The sequence below is a fragment of the Falco biarmicus genome, chromosome W (genome assembly GCF_023638135.1).
Source record: "Falco biarmicus isolate bFalBia1 chromosome W, bFalBia1.pri, whole genome shotgun sequence".
Lineage (NCBI taxonomy): Eukaryota > Metazoa > Chordata > Aves > Falconiformes > Falconidae > Falco > Falco biarmicus.
In genome coordinates, this window is record NC_079310.1 from 19,192,720 (window position 1) to 19,211,462 (window position 18,743).

The following is an 18,743-nucleotide window of genomic DNA, read 5'->3' on the forward strand; positions in this document are numbered from 1 at the left end:
AAGCAAAAATGTGTTTCACTGCATTCCAGAACTCAACCTGAGAGTTACAGTCTGCTGTGAGGTCTGCGTTATAATCATTTGACATGTGGTGAGGTTGTGATAGTGAAAGGGCTGCAATGCCCACTTGCAACCTTCATTGGCATTATCATAGCTAGTTGTATTAAAAGCAACTCTTGAGCTTCCGAATGTTCGACTTGTTGCAAAATATTCTGAAGCTGGTCGATTAAGTTGGTATATGACTCTCTAGGACCCTGCAAGACTGTGGCAAGACTCCCATATCCAGACTGCCTTAATAGCCATCTCCTTCATTTGCAAATAGTTGTCCCTGGGACACCTTGCCTGAGTCACAGAATCGGCACAATTATTTTCTCCAGCCAACTGCTCCTAGTTAACAGCAATTGCCCGATTAAGGTTTTCGATCAAGGCCACTACACATAGCTCACAAAAATCAGATAACCACATCATATACTGTATCAGTTAGTACCATACAAAGCAATGACTTCCAGTCATGCAGTGTGAGTGTATAAGGCTCTGCCATAACTTCAAGAAGGGACATAGCAAATGTACTATGAATCCTCCCTTCCCGCACTGCTTTGCTTAACTCTTTAACAGCCTCATATTGCACAAGCTGCCACTCTGGAGGCTGATTTGGCTGATAAAATACTGGACATGCCATCGTGACTCCCAAATACCCTCGCTCACGTGCTTGTATTCCCACCACTGATCCCCCAGACCCTGCGGCGAATGAAGAGAGGGGACGTAGCTTGATGCAAGCAAGATGTCGATTTATTAGTGATTCTTTTACATTAATATACTATTCTGCCTTCTACATGTTAGATACTGATTGGTTAAATCTTAAGTGTGAACTACACAGATTGGCTATCTTGTAAGACACATAATTTAAACAATAAGTACTGATTAGTCTATTTTTTCTTAGCATCAAATTCTAAGATTAGGGGTTTTCTTTCTACTTGACTTTCTCGTAAATAACAAAGTTCCTTATCAGCACTATCCATTCCCTTATCTTGCTGTATGTCTCTCTTTTGTCAGTAGGGTTGGCATCTCAACTGCTGTGGCTCAAGAGTCTGCTGTTAACTTGTCCCTTTGTTCCCAGGGCTTATGCCCTACAAGTCCTAACAGGTCTCCATTCATCAGGCTAACAGTGCTCAGACTCTCGTCCTTGAGGCCTTGCCCTACAAGACCCCCTTTCACCCTCCCTGAAAACACAGTCGAAGTATCATGGTGGGGGGGAGCAAAAATGTCTGGTTCCTTTTCTAGATCTACAGGACCTGGATCAAAAGGTTTATCAGTGTCAATGGAATCATTGTCCGAGTTGTCCTTTTCCCGCACTTGGTCCTGCGTTGTGAGGGTCACTGCAATTGGCAACAGGAGCTTTGGGGGCAGAGGAGGCGCGGACAGAGTGGCCATTGTTGACAGTGTGTTGAGAAGAGTCACGCTGTAGGTGGAATTTACAGCCTCCCCTGGTTTAGCACTGTTAGTAGAATTATCCAATACATGGGAAAAAGTAATCAGAATTTGCCACCAAGGTGCTAAATGCATTCCTGCCTGCCATGGAGTCCCCCTCTGCAGCAGCATCACACAATCGTCTGCTGACCACTTGCCAGGCAGGAATTTGCGAAGTGCCATCAAGTGGAAAGTCCTGCACTTTGTCATGGATCCATTCTAACAGAGTTACTGGCTGCGGACCCATCACAGCTCGTTTCTGAGCTGCAAGCAGCTGTCGCAATACATCCAGGCTGCACTGTTGATCTCAGGATACCTTCCCTCCCATTGTTCCCAACTGTTCACCTGTATTGTAGGTGATGGGTACGCAAAGTTTCTGCGGATCCTGGTTCAGTCGGGCTACGCCACCAGTTTGGGGCTCCATGAGCCTCCTGCTTAAGCCCCACATTGTCAAAGAAAAGGTTGTTGTAGAATCTCCCTTTGCTGCTGCATCAAATAGCATCTTTCCTGCTTCTTCCCAAAGATGAGTGCAAAATGCTGTTGTGGCATCTGCAGCGTGTCCCTGATTGCACAGCCAGGCAAGCAAAAGTTTCACAGCTTCATCTTCACCCCTCTCTAGTATTTTCATCATTATGTCGCATATCGATTTTTCTTCACTTGACATATGTGAACCCATAACATCCCCAGCTGCTCACCTGTAGAGGTGATGAGGTTCTGACCGAACAGCTCTCTGTACCGCTGCTTTCTTGAGTTCAGCTGGGCGTCTCCACCAACCGCTCTGTCTTCCATGGCTTTTTGACCATCACATCGGGGTAACCATTTGTGGCGATTGAGGCATAGACTTTGCAAGGATAGTGAAGCAAAGACTTTTATTGTTAATTAGTTACAGCTTTTGTAAGTTTATACTCTGTACATGTGCTGCTAAAAGCTTTATTATTGGTCAAACTCTACTGTCCATGTGCCCAGCCGCTGTTCACTATAGGCTACTCTCTGCTGTTCACGTTGTTTCCTTATCTTCTAGAGGTGAGATCACATTCCTCCTTTGTTTCTGTTTCATCCGGGCTTCTTCTCATACTTCCTCAAAATTATGTACTTCTGTGCTGCAGGATCACAGTTGCACATCATCAAAGCAAGGTCACAGCTGCACATTATCAATGTCAAACAACCCACTGTCTCTGTCCTCTATAGATGGTTGCTATCCTTTCCGCTAATATTTACTCTGCCTCACTTGCTAGGTGCATGTATGACTAGCTGGAGTACTAGCAAAGTCGTTATAGCAATAGATCTCAATGCAGTTAACTGTTCCTGTCTTGCTGCTGTGCTTCTTGTCTGTCTTTCTGAGCTTTCCAGTGCCCCTGACTTGACTGAACCTGTGCTCTGTAAGAGGCTGTCGGGTTTCTCCTTTAAATTTTAGCAGGTAAGCAAAAGAATGACAAATGTGCTTGATGTTAACTTAGTTAAGTGAAACTGTGCGGCGAATGAAGAGACGTGACGCAGCTTGATGCAAGCAAATGTCAATTTATTGTACAGAAGCACGCGTTTTTATACACTTTCAGAAGCTGCGCGTTTTAAACTAATTGGTTCTTGAAGCTAAGCCTTGCATACTAGGCAATCCCTGATTGGTGGTTAACTACCAGCAATTAACCGCAAGGTGTTACCTTTCCTTGGCGCCAACCTTGGCACCATCCGTCTCCCACTCCCCTGTGCTCTGTAAACATGCCTCATCATGTTAATTGTTGTCTAGACAAGCTCGAGCACATTCCCCTCAGCTAACTGATTGCCACGCATGGTCCTAGTTTCCAGACCGCTCCTGCAAAACTGCTTATTTTCTGTGAGAAGGGGGAAGAAGACAAGAGGCAATGAGCACAAACTGAAATACAAAAAATTCCAGTTAAACAGAAGAAAAAAACTTTACTGTAAGATGGTCAAACACTGGAACAGGTTGCTCAGAAGTTGTGACAAAAATCTCATATTATTAAATAGGTGTATATAGTAAGAAGCTTGTGTTTGTTTTTTATGTTTCTGTGGGTTGTTGCAGAATATTTGTGGTATTGGTCATCAGCACTTGAAAATATACTGTAATCAGCGTGTGTTGTCTTTTTCAACCACAAAAGGTTTAAGAGATGCAAATATGTGTGTCATTCATAATAGGAAAATTGGTTCTTTTTTCAGTACACTGAGGACAAAAAATTTTTATTTTGATCTAGCAATATGTTATTTTGTATTCTAAAATGAAGTTGTCCTTGCTGATTTTTACTTGTCTTTTTTTTTTTAAATAGAGTGCTAGATACCCCTTCCAGAGCTTGTATATAAAACCTGTATACTGTTGTTTTAGGAATAATCTGATAGAAATTTGCTGTATACTATATTTCAATATCTTATTGTATAGCAAGATTTCTAAAATATGTTTTGCAAACTCTTGAATTTATAACTTCCTAGCATGCTACTGTTTGAGTGGTCTGAATAAAATTGTTCTTTAAGTACGTTTCTACTGGCTGAAATTTATTTATAGAAAGTACACAGACTGAAAATTCTTCTTTCTTTTCCTTTCCATAGGACAAGAAATGGGCTCTCCATCATGAAGATGTCACACTGGGAGAATTACTGGGCAAAGTAAGTTATCAAGTGAGCTAAATAACATTTAAATAGGTATATATCAATCATTAAATCTCTCAATTTCCTATTTGCCTTATCTTTTAAATTACTGCAGTATGCAATTTTATACCAATTATTTTACTTTAATATGTAACACAACATTGTGGTTTAAATAAATGCAAATCGCATTTACTGGGAAACAATGTAAAGTCAGTGATGAAAATGTTTAAGTCTAGCATATATATTTTTCTTATTTGGAAAGCGTTTAAGATAAGTGGTTTTCTATAAAGTGTTATGTGGCTGGTTTACTTTGTGCAATCTTACAAAAGAATAATATTGTTGCAAAATAGGAAAGTTTTATACAAATAATCTGATATAATATGATTTAATCAACACTTGTTAAAACAAATTCTCATTGGTTTTGTATGACTTAATGAATGTTAGGTAACCTGACAATGGTATATGTATTAAATTAAGTCTTACAGTTTCTATCACAAATTGTGCTTAGTAGCTGTAAGTTTTTAAAACACTCCTACTCAGGTAATGCCCTGTGCCTCACTTTTACATTTTCAGTAGCTTTGCAACTACCAACAAATTTTGTGCAAGTGCCACTTTGGACACAATGTTCCAAAAGATTTCCCAAATCCTGAAAAAGAGGCTTAAATTAGAAGTAAAATGAAAGCAACAGTTGCCTTAGTATTAAGAGACACTATAAGAATTGATAAACTGTTCAAGAAATGGGGAATTAAATACTGTCAGAAAAATTCTGTTTCCCAGGACAAAATCTCTAACAGCTTAAGATGACAAAAAGTATTAGTTACCTTTAGACAGAGCTATATCCATATAAAATGCTATACAGGTACTATGCCAGTTTCACATTCTTAAATAGAAAAATATCAAAAATAAGGATGTTTCAGGCATAAAAAAGTTTGTCTTCCTAAAAACAACTATGAATGTCTTGATTAGTAAAGACAGTTAATCTATGTGAAAATTGATTACTTTAGTAAAATGAATTTATGTATGTTTTGCCTGGTTTTGGCACAAAGCATTTTTAACAATAAAGACAACTCAGTGCTTACAAGCGATTATAAAAGGAAATCTGGTTAAGAAGTATTTAGAAAATAATAAATAGAATAAAAAGCTTTGTTAGGTCACTAAACTTGTCATGCAACCATCTCAAAAACAAAATAGTCATACCAAAGGATGACAGGATGATCAGCTTCTATATAAGAAAATGTTAAATAAACTGTCATAATATACCCTGGAAATGAAAAATCTGAAGGTTTATAAAATCTTGAGTTGCCTGGAAAAGATCAGTAGAAAAATCATGGAAGCTTGATGTAGAAGATGATGCAAACTTTACTAAAGAGGAAGATTTTGCTTCACCTCAGGTGTGAATGCTTTATTTATTTACTCTGTATTAATTCTATAATACCCTGTAAAATGAAAGTTATATAAAATTATAATTAAATATTTTGAATTAAGGGGAAAAAACCAAATTTCAATACTTAAGTAGTCTTTAAGGTAGTTTCAGTTTTCACTGTTAAGTACTTCTAAACAGAAGGCTAGAGGAAAAGCATGTTGGGAGTGATTCAGCTACTTATCTTTGGGCATCTAGTGCCATTTTAGATATCAGAGGTAGTGTCCTGACCTTTCGAAGTGCTATTCTAGAATAATAGATGGCTGTTAAAGATCCTCTGCCATGCTTACCATCTATGTTGGTTTCTCAAACAGTACTAGAGGCTTGTATTTAGGCACCTGAATGTCTTTTCTTGTAACTAAATAGCATTACTATTTTCCATCTATGGTTATTTTTTTCTTCTTTTTTCTGTCTTCTTCCTTTGGCACTACAGTATTCAAATGCATGGTATAAATAAATCTCTATCACTGAGGAAAGAAAGGAAAACATTTCCAGCAGATTTTTGCTGTTTATTAAACTCATGTGCAGCTCCAGATACTAACAAACAGGAGAGGGATTCATCTGAAAATTTGCCCAACAAATTTAAAGTGGAGTTCTTTGGGAAATAAAAAGCTTATCTAAAAGAATGAGATCTTCAGTTTTTGGTTTTGGGATTATTTTTTTTGAGGGGTGGGGCGAGGATTTGGCTGACACCTTCCTTGTATTTCTGTCCTAAATAATTTTAATTTTGTTTTTATTTAAGTAAGAAATACATCTGGTGGAAATTATGCAAATCTCCTTACTTTAGTTTTCTTTTATGGAAAGGCAAAAACTTTGTTTACTTAAAATGATATTATTTTTTTTCCTGATTTCAGGGTAATTTTGGTGAGGTATATAAAGGAAGATTAAAGGATAAGACTCCTGTTGCTGTAAAAACTTGTAAAGAAGATCTTCCGCAGGAACTGAAAATAAAATTTCTGTCAGAAGCCAGGTAGGTTTTCTAAATATAATTAAAACATATATTTACATTGTGGTGTTTTTTTGAGTTTTATTACTAGATGAATTTATAAAATCTGACTTTCACAAGCATTTGAAGAAGCCATTATCAAACTTTTTTCCTTTTTTTCTTCTCTCCCTCAATATTTTCCACAACTGTTGTCCCAGTAACTAAAAATAGGCATTTTTTAAGGTGCGAATGCAGCAGCATCTGCACTTGGCAAAACCAACTCTTCAGCAAAGCAAGCTATGCCTATAAAACACATTTTTCTTATTTTAAGTGCCTCAATTTAAAACTTTTTCTGCATTTTGCCATAAGGATTCAGATAAAGAGACTGAAAGACACTGTTACTTTAAATATGATTATATCACAGAATAACAGAATGGTTGCAGTTGGAAGGGTCCTCTGGGGTTCATCTTGTCCAAGCCCCCTGCTAAAAGCAGGGCCACCTAGAGCTGGTTGCCCAGGACCATGTCCAGATGGCTTTTGAATTTCTCCAAGGAGGGAGACTCCACAATGTCCCTGGACAATCCTTTCCAGTGCTCAGTCACTCTAAGAGTGAAAAAGTGTTTTCTGATGTTCAGATGGAACCTCATGTGTTTCAGTTTGTGTCCATTGCTTCTCATCTTGTCACTGGACACCACTGAAAAGAGCCTGGCTCCATCCTCTTCATATCCTCCCTTCAGGTTTTTATATTCACTGATGGGATCCCCCCTGAGTCTTCTCTTTTCTAGGCTAAACAGTCCCAGCTCTTTCAGCTTTTCCTCGTAGGAGAAATGCACTATTCCCTTAATCATCTTCATGGCCCTTTACTGGACTCTCTCCAGCATGTCCATGTCACTCTTGTACTTGGAAGCCCAGAACTGGACACAATACTACAGGTGTGACCTCACCAGTGCTGAGTAGAGGGGTAGGATCACCTCCCTTGACCCGCTGGCAGTACTTTGCCTAAATCATCCCAGGATACCATTAGCCTCCATTGCCGCAAGGGCACATTGCTGGCTCATGTTGAACTTGTCCACCAACTGGCACCTTCTTTTCTGCTGAGCTGCTTTCCAGCTGGGTAACCCCCAGCATTATATCGGTACACGGGGTTATTTCCCAGGTGCAGGACTTTGCACTTCCCCTTGTTGCACTACACTGTTGCATTGTAACTGTTGAAATATACCAGTCATAAATCCTGCTTTCTCACCTGCTTGATTAATAGAGTTGACAAAATTTGGCCAGGTTATAGTATAGATCCCCATTTACTAATATTTTCTTGGGAAGAAGTATTCACTTCAGAAGAGATTCTGTGCTGTGTCAGGCAGCATGTGATTGCATATCTATTTTTCAGATTATAATCATGCCACAATACCCTAATTATTCTGAGTTTAGGCTGTTTATGTGGGTATATAAATATCTTCAGGGTATATAAATGTCATCAGGGTAGAGAGGTATATCAAGATAATTTTAAAAGTTTAAATTATCTTTTTCTCTTCTTGCTATGGAACTTGATATATTTTCATTTTTACTCAAAAAATAGTATGATCAATATGGAAAACTATAAGACATTATTTAAATCACTAATATCAGCCATTATATCTATCTAATATCTTTAAATGGCGTATAACTTGGCTACTGCAGAGATGCTTCATTTGCTAAGCAGCCTGCTGCTGGAAGAACAGTCTTATAATGAAAGAAAAATAAATGTGCTGTGTCTAAGTATGTATGTACTAACTAGGTTACTAATTTACTTTCTTTTATGAAAAAGAAGACATAGTTTAAGTTAGCAAATAGTAGAAGAAACATTTAAATTTTGTATTGTTTCTTCAGAGTTTTTCCTAGTTCTTCATTATACTTGTAAATTATAGAATGCTGGTTTAGATTGCAAATGTACTTTTTAAAGCATTGTGTAAGAAAACATGAATGTTTTGGTTTAATTTCCAAAGTTGAAATTGCTGTCTTTTAAATTATTTTAAAACTTATTGTACAAATTAATCTCTTAAATTGGAATGAGTGTGCATTTGAACAGTGCAGAAGAAAAGTATAGGTAAGTGCTGTGCAGGCTTTTTTTGACCTAACTGCTATTGGTCCACCACTGAAATGTTATTTAATTACAAGGGTTCTTGAGGAACTACAGATCTATCAGGCCATTTTTTCAGTTCTTTTGTCATGTAGACAAATAGTAGAATTATAATAAAAGTAATATAGCATTCAGTCTTGATTTATAAGTGAGTTGATGTGTCCTCATTCAAACACAGTGATGATTGATCTGTTGTATTGATTTTTAATAACAGTAATGATGTGTTCCATTAAAATAATTTTAAGGGTTTAAGATATTTTCCTATGATACTTAATCAGTTTATACAATAAAGTTTATTAATATAATAAATTTACTGTATGTTTTGCAGAATACTCAAACAGTATGATCATCCTAATATTGTAAAACTCATAGGAGTTTGCACACAACGACAACCTATTTATATTGTTATGGAACTTGTTTCAGGTATTTTTTTTTTCTTTTCTCACAGCATATATTCATATGTATTGTTTCCATAGTGTAAAATATATTTTTTTCCTATTTGCCTTTATTTGCATTCTTATGATTAATCTCAAAAGTCACCCGTGTTGCAAATCTTTGGAGATCTTAACTTCTACCACCTTAGGTGTGGAAGGAGCTATTCAAATCTGTTGTGAGTTTTTCTGTAACTATTCAAGAGCAGAATTTTCTACAATATATCTCTGCCATATCTTAATTTTTCTCCTGAAAAGATATTAAATAATACTTCCTTTAACAATAGGGTTATATTATTAATGCTATACTTGTATTTAAAGAAACTTAATGACTGGGTAGCGTTTCAATTTTAGTAACTCAAATTTGGATTATCTTTCATATAGGTTTTCTCTTTATGAAAATGCATTGTTCAGCACATTTTTTCATTTTTTCAGATGTTCTTGATTTATTTTTTAGCCTTCAGTTCATATTATTCATGAATGATTGGAGAAAGTTTCAAATTGATGGGATGATACCAGATTCAGGCAACTGTATCACTCTGATTCTCTTAGAAGCTGGAAAATGTGTGAGTTTGGTAGCCTCTGGTATTGGTTAATATGCAACACTTTGTTTTATATATTGCTAGATTTAATTCATGAAGACTTAGTAAATATTTAGACTGTTTATAATTCCTGAGTACTAACTAGCTTTAGTAGAAGTGCATTGATGAAATCTTTGACTTATTGTAATTTTCTGCCTTTATTCTATTAGATTATTATATTAGTACATGTGATTGACTTTATTAACATGGAAACTAATGGCATTGTCCTGAGACATTTTTTTCAGACATACAGTGGTAATCGGCTTCTCTAGACATCTCTGCTAATAAATATAAAGCCCCATCTTTTAACAACTTTATCGTTCTGATTCAGGGTTTTCAGAGTCTAGGGCAAGCTGTTGAAACATACTAATACAATTAGAGAAGGAATTAGTGGAAGTCTTTCACTGATTCTCATGCCCAGATTGCAGTCCAAATCCATCAAAAAATTTTGTGTCCTGACTTTGGGTTTGCAAGAAACTTCTTAATTTTCTCTGGGCTATAAGTCCTCTGGATAACTTCTATGTTTGCCTGCCTTCTATAACATTACACTGTGCTTGAATCATCACACTTTTCTGTGTTCTTTGGACAGTTAAAACTTAGCTTGCACACTGTAAAACTGGCCAAATCCGCTAGAAAAGATAAGGATGCTAACTGAAGAAGTTGGCAGAGGAAAGACAGACAAAAGAGTTCAGAAAAACAGTGGTTCTGATATTACTTGTTTTCTGTTCTCTAATTGCAAGTTTGGATGAGATTATCTAAAATTAATATTATTAGTGCTTTGATTTGATATTTAATGCTGCCCTTTGAAGAATAAAATGTTGGTGGGCTTTTTGACTTTCACTCACAACTCAGCTTTCTCAGTATCATCTTTATCTGTGCTTTGTCTTATATGTCTTTACAGTTGAAAATGTTTAAACAGAATAACTCTGAAATTATTTTTAATGACAAAAAATGGCATGTTTTAAGTTAGAATTGTATTTTGTAAGTGTACAGCAGTGAAAGTGTGATTAATACATTACAGTTTCTTCTCTGAGAAAACATTAGAAATGGCTCCATAATGTGTGGAATTCTGTGTTAGGTTTTTTAATGTTCTGTTTAATTTCACTTTTTTACAGTTTTTATTTCCCAAATACATGTACACTGAATGCTTACTGTGTCTTTTTGAGACTACTTTGATGTGGGTTTCAGTGTTTCAGTAGTGGCTTATTCTGGTTTTCATTTCAGATTCTGCTTTTCATTTCAGATTCAGGTTTCAATTCAGATTCTTACTATGTTCAGGTGTTCAAAAAATTTCTGGAAACTTAGCACTTTATGTAGAGAAGTGTTATTCTATTAGTGATTCTGTCATTAACTCTCTCTGCAGAGGAAATCTTTTTTGTTTGTTTTTTTTCCATTGTCTCAAATGTAAATGGAACTAAGGAATATGCATCTGGATAAAGTCATCAGTGAAAACAATAGAGACAGTGGCAAATGCATACTTAAGCATCTGTGCATCCATTGTTATATACAAAACTGTATTGTGTTTATGTGGTGATGTTTTGGTAGCGGGAGAATGCAGGCGTGGCTTCCCATCAGGAGCTGCCCCCATGATGGACGAAGCCAGTTTCAACTGGCTCCAAAATGGATGAGGCAATCAGCAATGCTGGTGGTGCTTCTGTGATAATGTATTTCAGAAAGGGTAAAAAAGCTATGCAGCAGCAGTAAGAGAAAGAAGTGAGGAAAACAGTGAGAGAAACAATCCTGCAGACACCAGGGTCAGTGAAGGAGGGAGAGGAGATGCTCCAGGTGCTGGAGCTGAGATTTCCTCTGCAGCCTGTGGAGAAAACCATAGTGAAGCAGATTGTCCCCTTGCAGCCCATGGAGTACCACATCGGTGCAGATATTCACCCTGCAGCCCATGGAAGACCTCATGCTGGACCAGGTGGATATGCCCTGAAGGAAACTGCATCCTGTGGAGAGCCCATGCTGCAACAGGCTCCTGACAGGAGCTGTGGCCTGTGGGGGACCCATGCTTGAGCACTCTGTTCCTGAAGGACTGTACCCCATGGAAAGGACCCATGCTGGAGCAGTTCATGAAAAACTGTATCCCATGAGAGGGACCCCATGCTGGAGCAGGGGAAAACTGTGAGGTGGAAGGAGCATCAAAGTGTTATGAACTGACCATAACCCCCATTTCCCATCCCCCCTCAGTTGCTCAGCGGGGGAGGAGGTAGAAGAGTCAGGAGATTTATTTTCTGTTTTCCATCAGCAGGCTATATCCAGCTGCTTCCTGAGAAGTAGAGTCTCAGTACATGTAGCAGTTGCTTCGGAATATGAGCTTCTAAATAATGAATGTCCCCACCCCCCTTTCTCTTAGATTTTATTGCTGAGTATGATGTCATATAGTATGGAATATCTTTTTGGTCAGTTCAGGTCAACTGTTCCAGCTATGTCCCCTCCTAAGCTCTTGTCCACTACCAGCTTTTGGAAGAGGGGGATGGAGAGACAACCTTGATGCTGTACAAGTACTGCTCATCAATAGTCAAAACATTGGTGCATTATCAACACCACTCTAACCACAAGTACAAAGCACAGTGCTATATGGGCTGCTATGAGGAAGGTTAACTCCATCCCAGCCAGTCCCAGTACAAAAAGCAGCCCAGATGTTTTGTCTGCTATCTATTAGCAACAAGTTGTCAAATACAACAATCCTTTATAGCTAGATCCCTTATTTTTTGTGTTAACAGAACATAATAAATGACATGCTTCCTAAAGAAAAGATCACACTGATGAAGAAAATTCAAGAAAGTTGACATAGCAATGAGTAACTGAAAATAGTAAGTAAGGTAGCAGAGCATGTTGCAGATATATAAACAAAATGAAAAGGTCTGTCAGAAATTATATATGTTAAATGAAAAAGAACCATCATTTACCTACATTTCAGTTTCTTCAACATGGCCAACAGCAAATTTAGACCTAACTTCATACATACACTTAGTGTCAATCCATCATAGAATACCCCAATAAAGAAATATTTTGTTATATTTTTCCCTGTCCATTGCCTATCATAAAATGAAGGAATTATCTTAATCTAATTTGTCCATGTGTGTTATAGCTTCTTTTTACTTTAAGGAGATGTATGTGTGGAAAAATACATCCTATCTCACTTCTCTTGGCTGGGTTGTTAGGGGCTGGGTCACTTCTCAGTAATGTCCTGTGGGCTTTGCAGACATCTTTACAAGGGGAAAGGGGAGGAAAATTCTTTAACCAGATTGTGACATCTTTTTCTAGAGTTGGTTGGTGTGAGGTCGTTCTAGTCCTAGCTTCTCAGACAACATTTGATGAAAAAGATAGTCCCTTAAATTGACTAAGAAAGGAGAAGGCCTGAGAAGACAGAACTTGTTATTCTAACCATGTTTTCATAATGGTACCATTGATGATGACCTGGACTTGGGAAGTTTTATCCACTGTATTGAAAACATAGGAATAAGAGGCTTAGGGTTTTTAAAGATTAAGCTTCATATGATTCTTGTATCAAATTGACAGAGTCCAGTAAATTGATTAAAGACAATTTCTCCTGATGACTCAGAGATCATAACAAATATTTTAACAAATAATATTTTATGATTGTCTAATAAAATATGCCTGTTGTCAATCACAAGATAAACTTCTTTCTTACATATTAAAAAAGCCTATATCAAGGAACACATAAAACTAAACATTACATTTTGATACAGAAAAAATCAACTGGAATATTTTTAAAAGAGCTGTGTTCTTCTGTTTTACAGATAAGCAACTGGCATCATTGTTTAAGGAGGCATAATAATTGTTTCTTTAACTACAAAAGAGAGTGTTCTACCAACCTTTTCTTATTTCTTGTGACACATATACCACAGATAAATATCTCAGTAGGTGTTAGTGATTACCTAATAACAAGAAACCCTTGGTCAGTGTTCTAAAGATCATTCCCTCTCTTTTCTCCTTTCAGAATGAACCCTGCATCTTTTTATGGAAAAGAAGAAGCTAGAATACCCTTCTGTCTCATCCTTCTTCACTATTATTTCTTAGTCCCAACTTTTCTCACTGATCATGGACCTTACTATGATATTTCTGCTTTCAGAATAAAGGGATTTAATTCACTGAAACCATGAGGATCATTTAATTCTGTTTTCATTTGCTCATAATATATCATGCAATCTCCCATGCAATCAAAATCAAATTGCAAGAGACCCTCTAAACTCCTGATGTTTTTTTCTTTTCCTAGGTTTAGGGAAAAGCTAATAAAAATCAAATTAAATTTTCAGATGCAAAAAGCAATCCTAAGCCACAAAATTCTTTGTTCTACTTTATGTTCATTTCAATTTACTTGAATTTCAGCTTGCTCTAAAGGGACTTAAGGTAGAGGAAGGAACTTTGCATGTTCATGAATTATGTGTTCTAGAGTGGAGAATTTTTAATTTAGTTGTATCATCTTGTGGAGTTACCACTTCATGCAAATACTTTGAAAAATATATCCTATAGAACCTTCAAAGATGCCTTCATTTCTTCAGCAAAGAAAATCTGCACAGGCTGTCAAAATATGCGCCTTAGTTAAGCCTGTATCAGTTCTCTCTAGAAGGATTTGTCTAATGACAGCAGATGCAAACATCTTCATAAGTTCCAACTATTGATTCAAGGTGGTAGAAATAAGATTGCAGTTACACTTTTCATGACCTACTCATTTTAGCTGTTGGACTATTTAATCACAAGCAGATAGCCTATTCTCTCTTTCAGGTTTGTGCATATTTAAGCATTCTTATAATTAACATAGTTAAAATTACATCCCTTGAAATTTTTTAAAAGAACTTTCATTTTGCAAAGTCAAGCATTCAAAAATAGACAGTTCAAAAATCTGACTTGTCTGTTGAGTCTGAATTTAGCTTCCTCTAGCATATATATTGTGATGCAGCCTTTAATAACTGAATTTCCTTTTCATACCAGATCCGTTCCTCATACAGTTCTGAACAGTTTTTCAGTATTTGTTTCTCTTCTCCAAATCCTTTCTATGGCCACAGGCCTTATTTAATGTATTCTATCAGTGATCTGCTCTTAGTGGGATTTTCCCCTCCCCTTCCCCCCCTCCCCCCAGCAGACATTTCTGGGGTTTTCACTGTAATACTGAGTGCATTGCAAATGTTACTCTGGAATACTAGCATGCATTCCTGATACCACCATAAAATTTCTATTTGATAATGGATGCATGGTTCCAACCTGCCCACACACACACACATTAATTGGACACTGAGTTTGTGTTTCTTGTTTTATTTATGCTCATGCTGACATACATTGGAGTAGATTTGCTGAATGCTTGCAACTGTAAACAGGTAGAGCTATGCTTGTACATATAAAAGGCAAAAGAAGGTTGTCTGAATTTATCATTGGATTCAGGTTTCAGCTATGTATGTTCAGCTTATACCTAGACATACGTAACTAGTTTTTTAGGTGGAATTCAGCAAGGTCATCACACCCATCTCTGCAGCTGTTCACATTTGGACAGAATCATTTAGGATGCAAATTCTCTGTTACTGATGAAGAAACAAGTCAGAGGTGACAGTTTTTATTAGCTCAGGTGCAGCACTGCATGATTTCAGCTATGCTGGCATGTTCAGAAACAGCATGGCTATTTCTATAATGCCTGTAACAGGATCTGATAAGCCGTTCCTAACTCTGGCTCTCGGGCTACCTATGCACTCTGTTCATGCCATCATATCTGCAGTTGGCTTTGGTTCAGCTTGGCTTATTCACTCCAGCTCTTCTGAAATTAAGACAACTCCATTGCTGCTTTCTGTATACTACAGCACTTTTTAGCTCCAGTGGGCTTATTAGGTCAAAGGCATTTGCAAATAAAGGCCAGTATTCTGCCTGACCTAGCAAGCCTTTTTCTTGTCCTTGGAAGGGAGGGCTACAAGGTATCAAGTGGAGAAATGCCTACAGATTCAGTATAGCTGGTGCTGAGATGCAGCTAATACATCCTATTAAATCTAAGCTGAGTTTTATGGAATTACTCATATTTTCTGTATTATGCTCTGTAGTTATATTTTTGGGTATAGCACCAAATCACAGCTAACTCCATATATTTCTGCTGTTAGCTGCACTAAAGCTAACAAGCCCATTTGGAACCAAGTACCAAGGTAGGTATGTTTTATTTGTTGATATCATGTATAATATCCAGATTATCTGAGTTTTTCTGCTAGTTGGAGTGTCTAAATGAACTATTGAGTAAATGAGATCTCACTGTAGTGTAAGGGTCACTCAAATATGCATACGTTGTCTTACCTGAGCCTGAAGTTTAGCCCTGCTATCTCTGGGATACAGCCAATTCCATTCATAGGCCTGGAATGCTGACTGATGTTTAAAAAGCTTAATTTTTTTCTTTGTGTTCTGTGATTCAGTTTCTGTGGTGTTTGCTTTGTATGTTTTTTGGTTTTTTTTTTCCCATTTTCTATTGCTTATAGAGACAGTGAGAACTTTATAAAAGATCATTCATGGTTTTTTCCAATCATTTCTGTTTTGAGACCTCTTAAATCTTTAATATAGTAGTGCATGATCCGCCTCATTGGTTGTGTTGTACATCATCAGTAGCTGAGTTTTGCCAGCAAATTTGAGATCTTTATACTATCAGTAACATCCTGAATCTTTTACTTCACACTGTCAAAAATCATTGCAACACAAACAAATAGTCAAATTTTAGACAAATTCAAATTAGAGATAAGGTGCAGATTTTTAACAATGATAGTTACTGTCTGTTTTTAATTCAAGTTTTGTTTTTTCCTCTGTAATATAGTTTTTAATCAAATAAGCTATTTGGCTCAATACACAGCCTGTTGCTGAAGCCATCTTCTGTCTACCCCTACAGTTTCTCTTCACACAAATATGACCCCTGTCTCTTCCTCTAGTTTTCATCTCTCTTACTTTGTCCTTTCCTCCTGCATTCAGCTAATCTTCCAGCTTCCATTTTTCTTTCTCTCTCTACTCCTCTGCAACTTTCAATGCTTCTGCCCTTGCCACATTCTCTCCTGTTGTGCATATCACCCTATGAGTCAGACCCTCCAATGACTTTCTTCTCTGCATATATGTCCCACTTCACCCTCTCCTTCCCAAACCCTCTTGTAACACTCCCACATGCAAACAGACCCCATTTCTTCTTCCTCTCCTGTTTCTTTACTCTTATACGTTCATGTGTGGCTCTGCCTTCCTCTTATTTGCTGCATGATTTCCATCTGTGAGGATATTAAGAGAACAGGGAGAACAGTCAGATGCCTCTGTTGGGGAACAGATGATGATTAAAAATTTCTTTCAGCTCAGAGCTGCTCTTTCTGATGGAACAAAACCAAAGCCCTGTTATACAGTCTTTTTTAATTGTAATATTTGAGAGTAGAATTTGATTTTTATATTTTTAAATATTTTAGGCTTTAACAAAACTATATTTTGTATCAAGACTATACAAAAAAAGTATATTTCATCCACTGGCAAGCAGACAAAACAAATAGACAGTCTTTTGGAAATTTGAATGAAACCGATCAAATATAAAAATGTAGACAACGCATTTTGATAGCTACAAGATCTTTATATGTAGTGTTATTTCCTTAGTTTTATTTATTGGTATTCCTTCATATTCTTATTTTTTGCTTTGCCTAAAACCAACTTTTAAATAAAAATATTAATGTGTCTTCATTTGGAGATAAATGTTCATTGCTTTTCTTTAGACTAAAAAAAGTTGTTCTACATGTATGTGTCACATGGATCATTGCTACTTTCTTATCATGAGTATCTTTTAAGGTTATTGATTTTATTAATATTTTTTTAAATTATATAGTCCAATTGCAGGAATTAATGTAACCAAACTCAATAGAAGACTTCATGAAAGGGGAAGGTGATTTTCATTTTAATTAATTTCTTAAATAAGTTGTATCTATACACTCATATTCACAGAGGACAATAGATGCTGGCTGTTGAGTTCTTGCTATGATTTCTGGGTTCCTCTTAACTAGTGATCACAGGCTGGGTTTTAGACAGGCCTTTATGCCTTTTGGGAGTCAGTAGTTGCTGCGGTAGGATCATTGGCTTCAGACTAGCTTATCTGACCCACCTTAAATCTTAGGCAAGGTTGCAGACCATTGTCAATATTTAACTCATTTTGAATATATTATGTTGACAGTGCATCTTCCTGTTAACAGGAAGAGTAACAGCACATATAATGTGTTGTAACCTTGTTATCCAATTTTATTGGCATGCAGATCTTGGGCTGAGTCATCTGTGTTGTGGTCTCATCACAAGTTTTCTGCTAACAAGTCATCTGCATTGTGGTCCTGGTGTAAGCAATATCTTCTCAGTGTTTACCTGTTTTATTGCTGCTAAATCATATCCATGGCTCCCAGTGCATGACATTCTTTCAGATCTTGATCTTTTCTTCCATCTTTTGCTTTTACAAGCATGCATTTCCATTCATACTTCATTAATACCAATGTTAATATTAGTATTGCAAAACTTTACATTATTATAGCAGCTTTTATTTAGTTTGCTTAACAGAAGTTTTAACTCGGTTTTGCAACAGTAATACAATTATTTATATCTGTAGGTACGTGAAAAAACTGGGGTTTATTTACAATTTCTGTTACTACTTACTTATGTTATTTTAAAAATACTGGTGAAAGTACTGCATTACACACAAATGTTCAATTACTTGAAAAGTGAAAATTAACTATGTTGAGGAAAGTGACAACTTTAGCATTTCTAAAGTCTTAAATTTTTATAGTTTGCCAAATAGATGTTTACATTTTTTAAAAGTATTTTCTAGAATTGCTACAGATGCCTTTTTAATGTTTAGAATTCATAGTTTTAAGTAGCTGTGTTTGGCTGTATTCTGTTGATAATACATAATGCTTTAAGGTACAAGGCAATAAAGTAAATGTTAATTTCTTGACTTCAGACAGTCTGTATGAATCCTCAAATTTCTAAATACTTAGAAGTGCATATAAAAATAATTTTAATATTATTATTAAAGCTTATAAAACAGGTATGAGTATTGAATCATGGAACTCATCTGTGTTAGGTGACCATTCAGTGGTACTGCCAGAAGCATGCTGAATCCAAGTGATTACCGTCTGTAAAAAGAATAAGTGGACTCTTTAAACAAATTTCTGCTTAATATGGTTGTTATTTAAAAAAGGAACTTCTACTTTTTTAATTTTTT

General features: G+C 36.5%; 1 protein-coding gene across 6 annotated transcripts in view; it reads left to right on the forward strand.

Moving 5' to 3' along the window:
• LOC130141965 (tyrosine-protein kinase Fer-like) overlaps positions 1-18,743 on the forward strand; it is a 224,729-nt gene that overhangs the window by 153,889 nt on the left and 52,097 nt on the right. For 5 of the 6 annotated variants that reach the window (XM_056323318.1, XM_056323319.1, XM_056323317.1 and 2 more), the window contains 3 exons: positions 4,021-4,077; positions 6,334-6,449; positions 8,849-8,943. In XM_056323318.1, the coding sequence (XP_056179293.1) occupies positions 4,021-4,077; positions 6,334-6,449; positions 8,849-8,943 (268 nt within the window). Of the gene's footprint in view, positions 1-4,020; positions 4,078-6,333; positions 6,450-8,848; positions 8,944-11,386; positions 13,623-18,743 lie in introns of those variants that run through there. The other variant, XM_056323320.1, reaches the window with a different exon arrangement.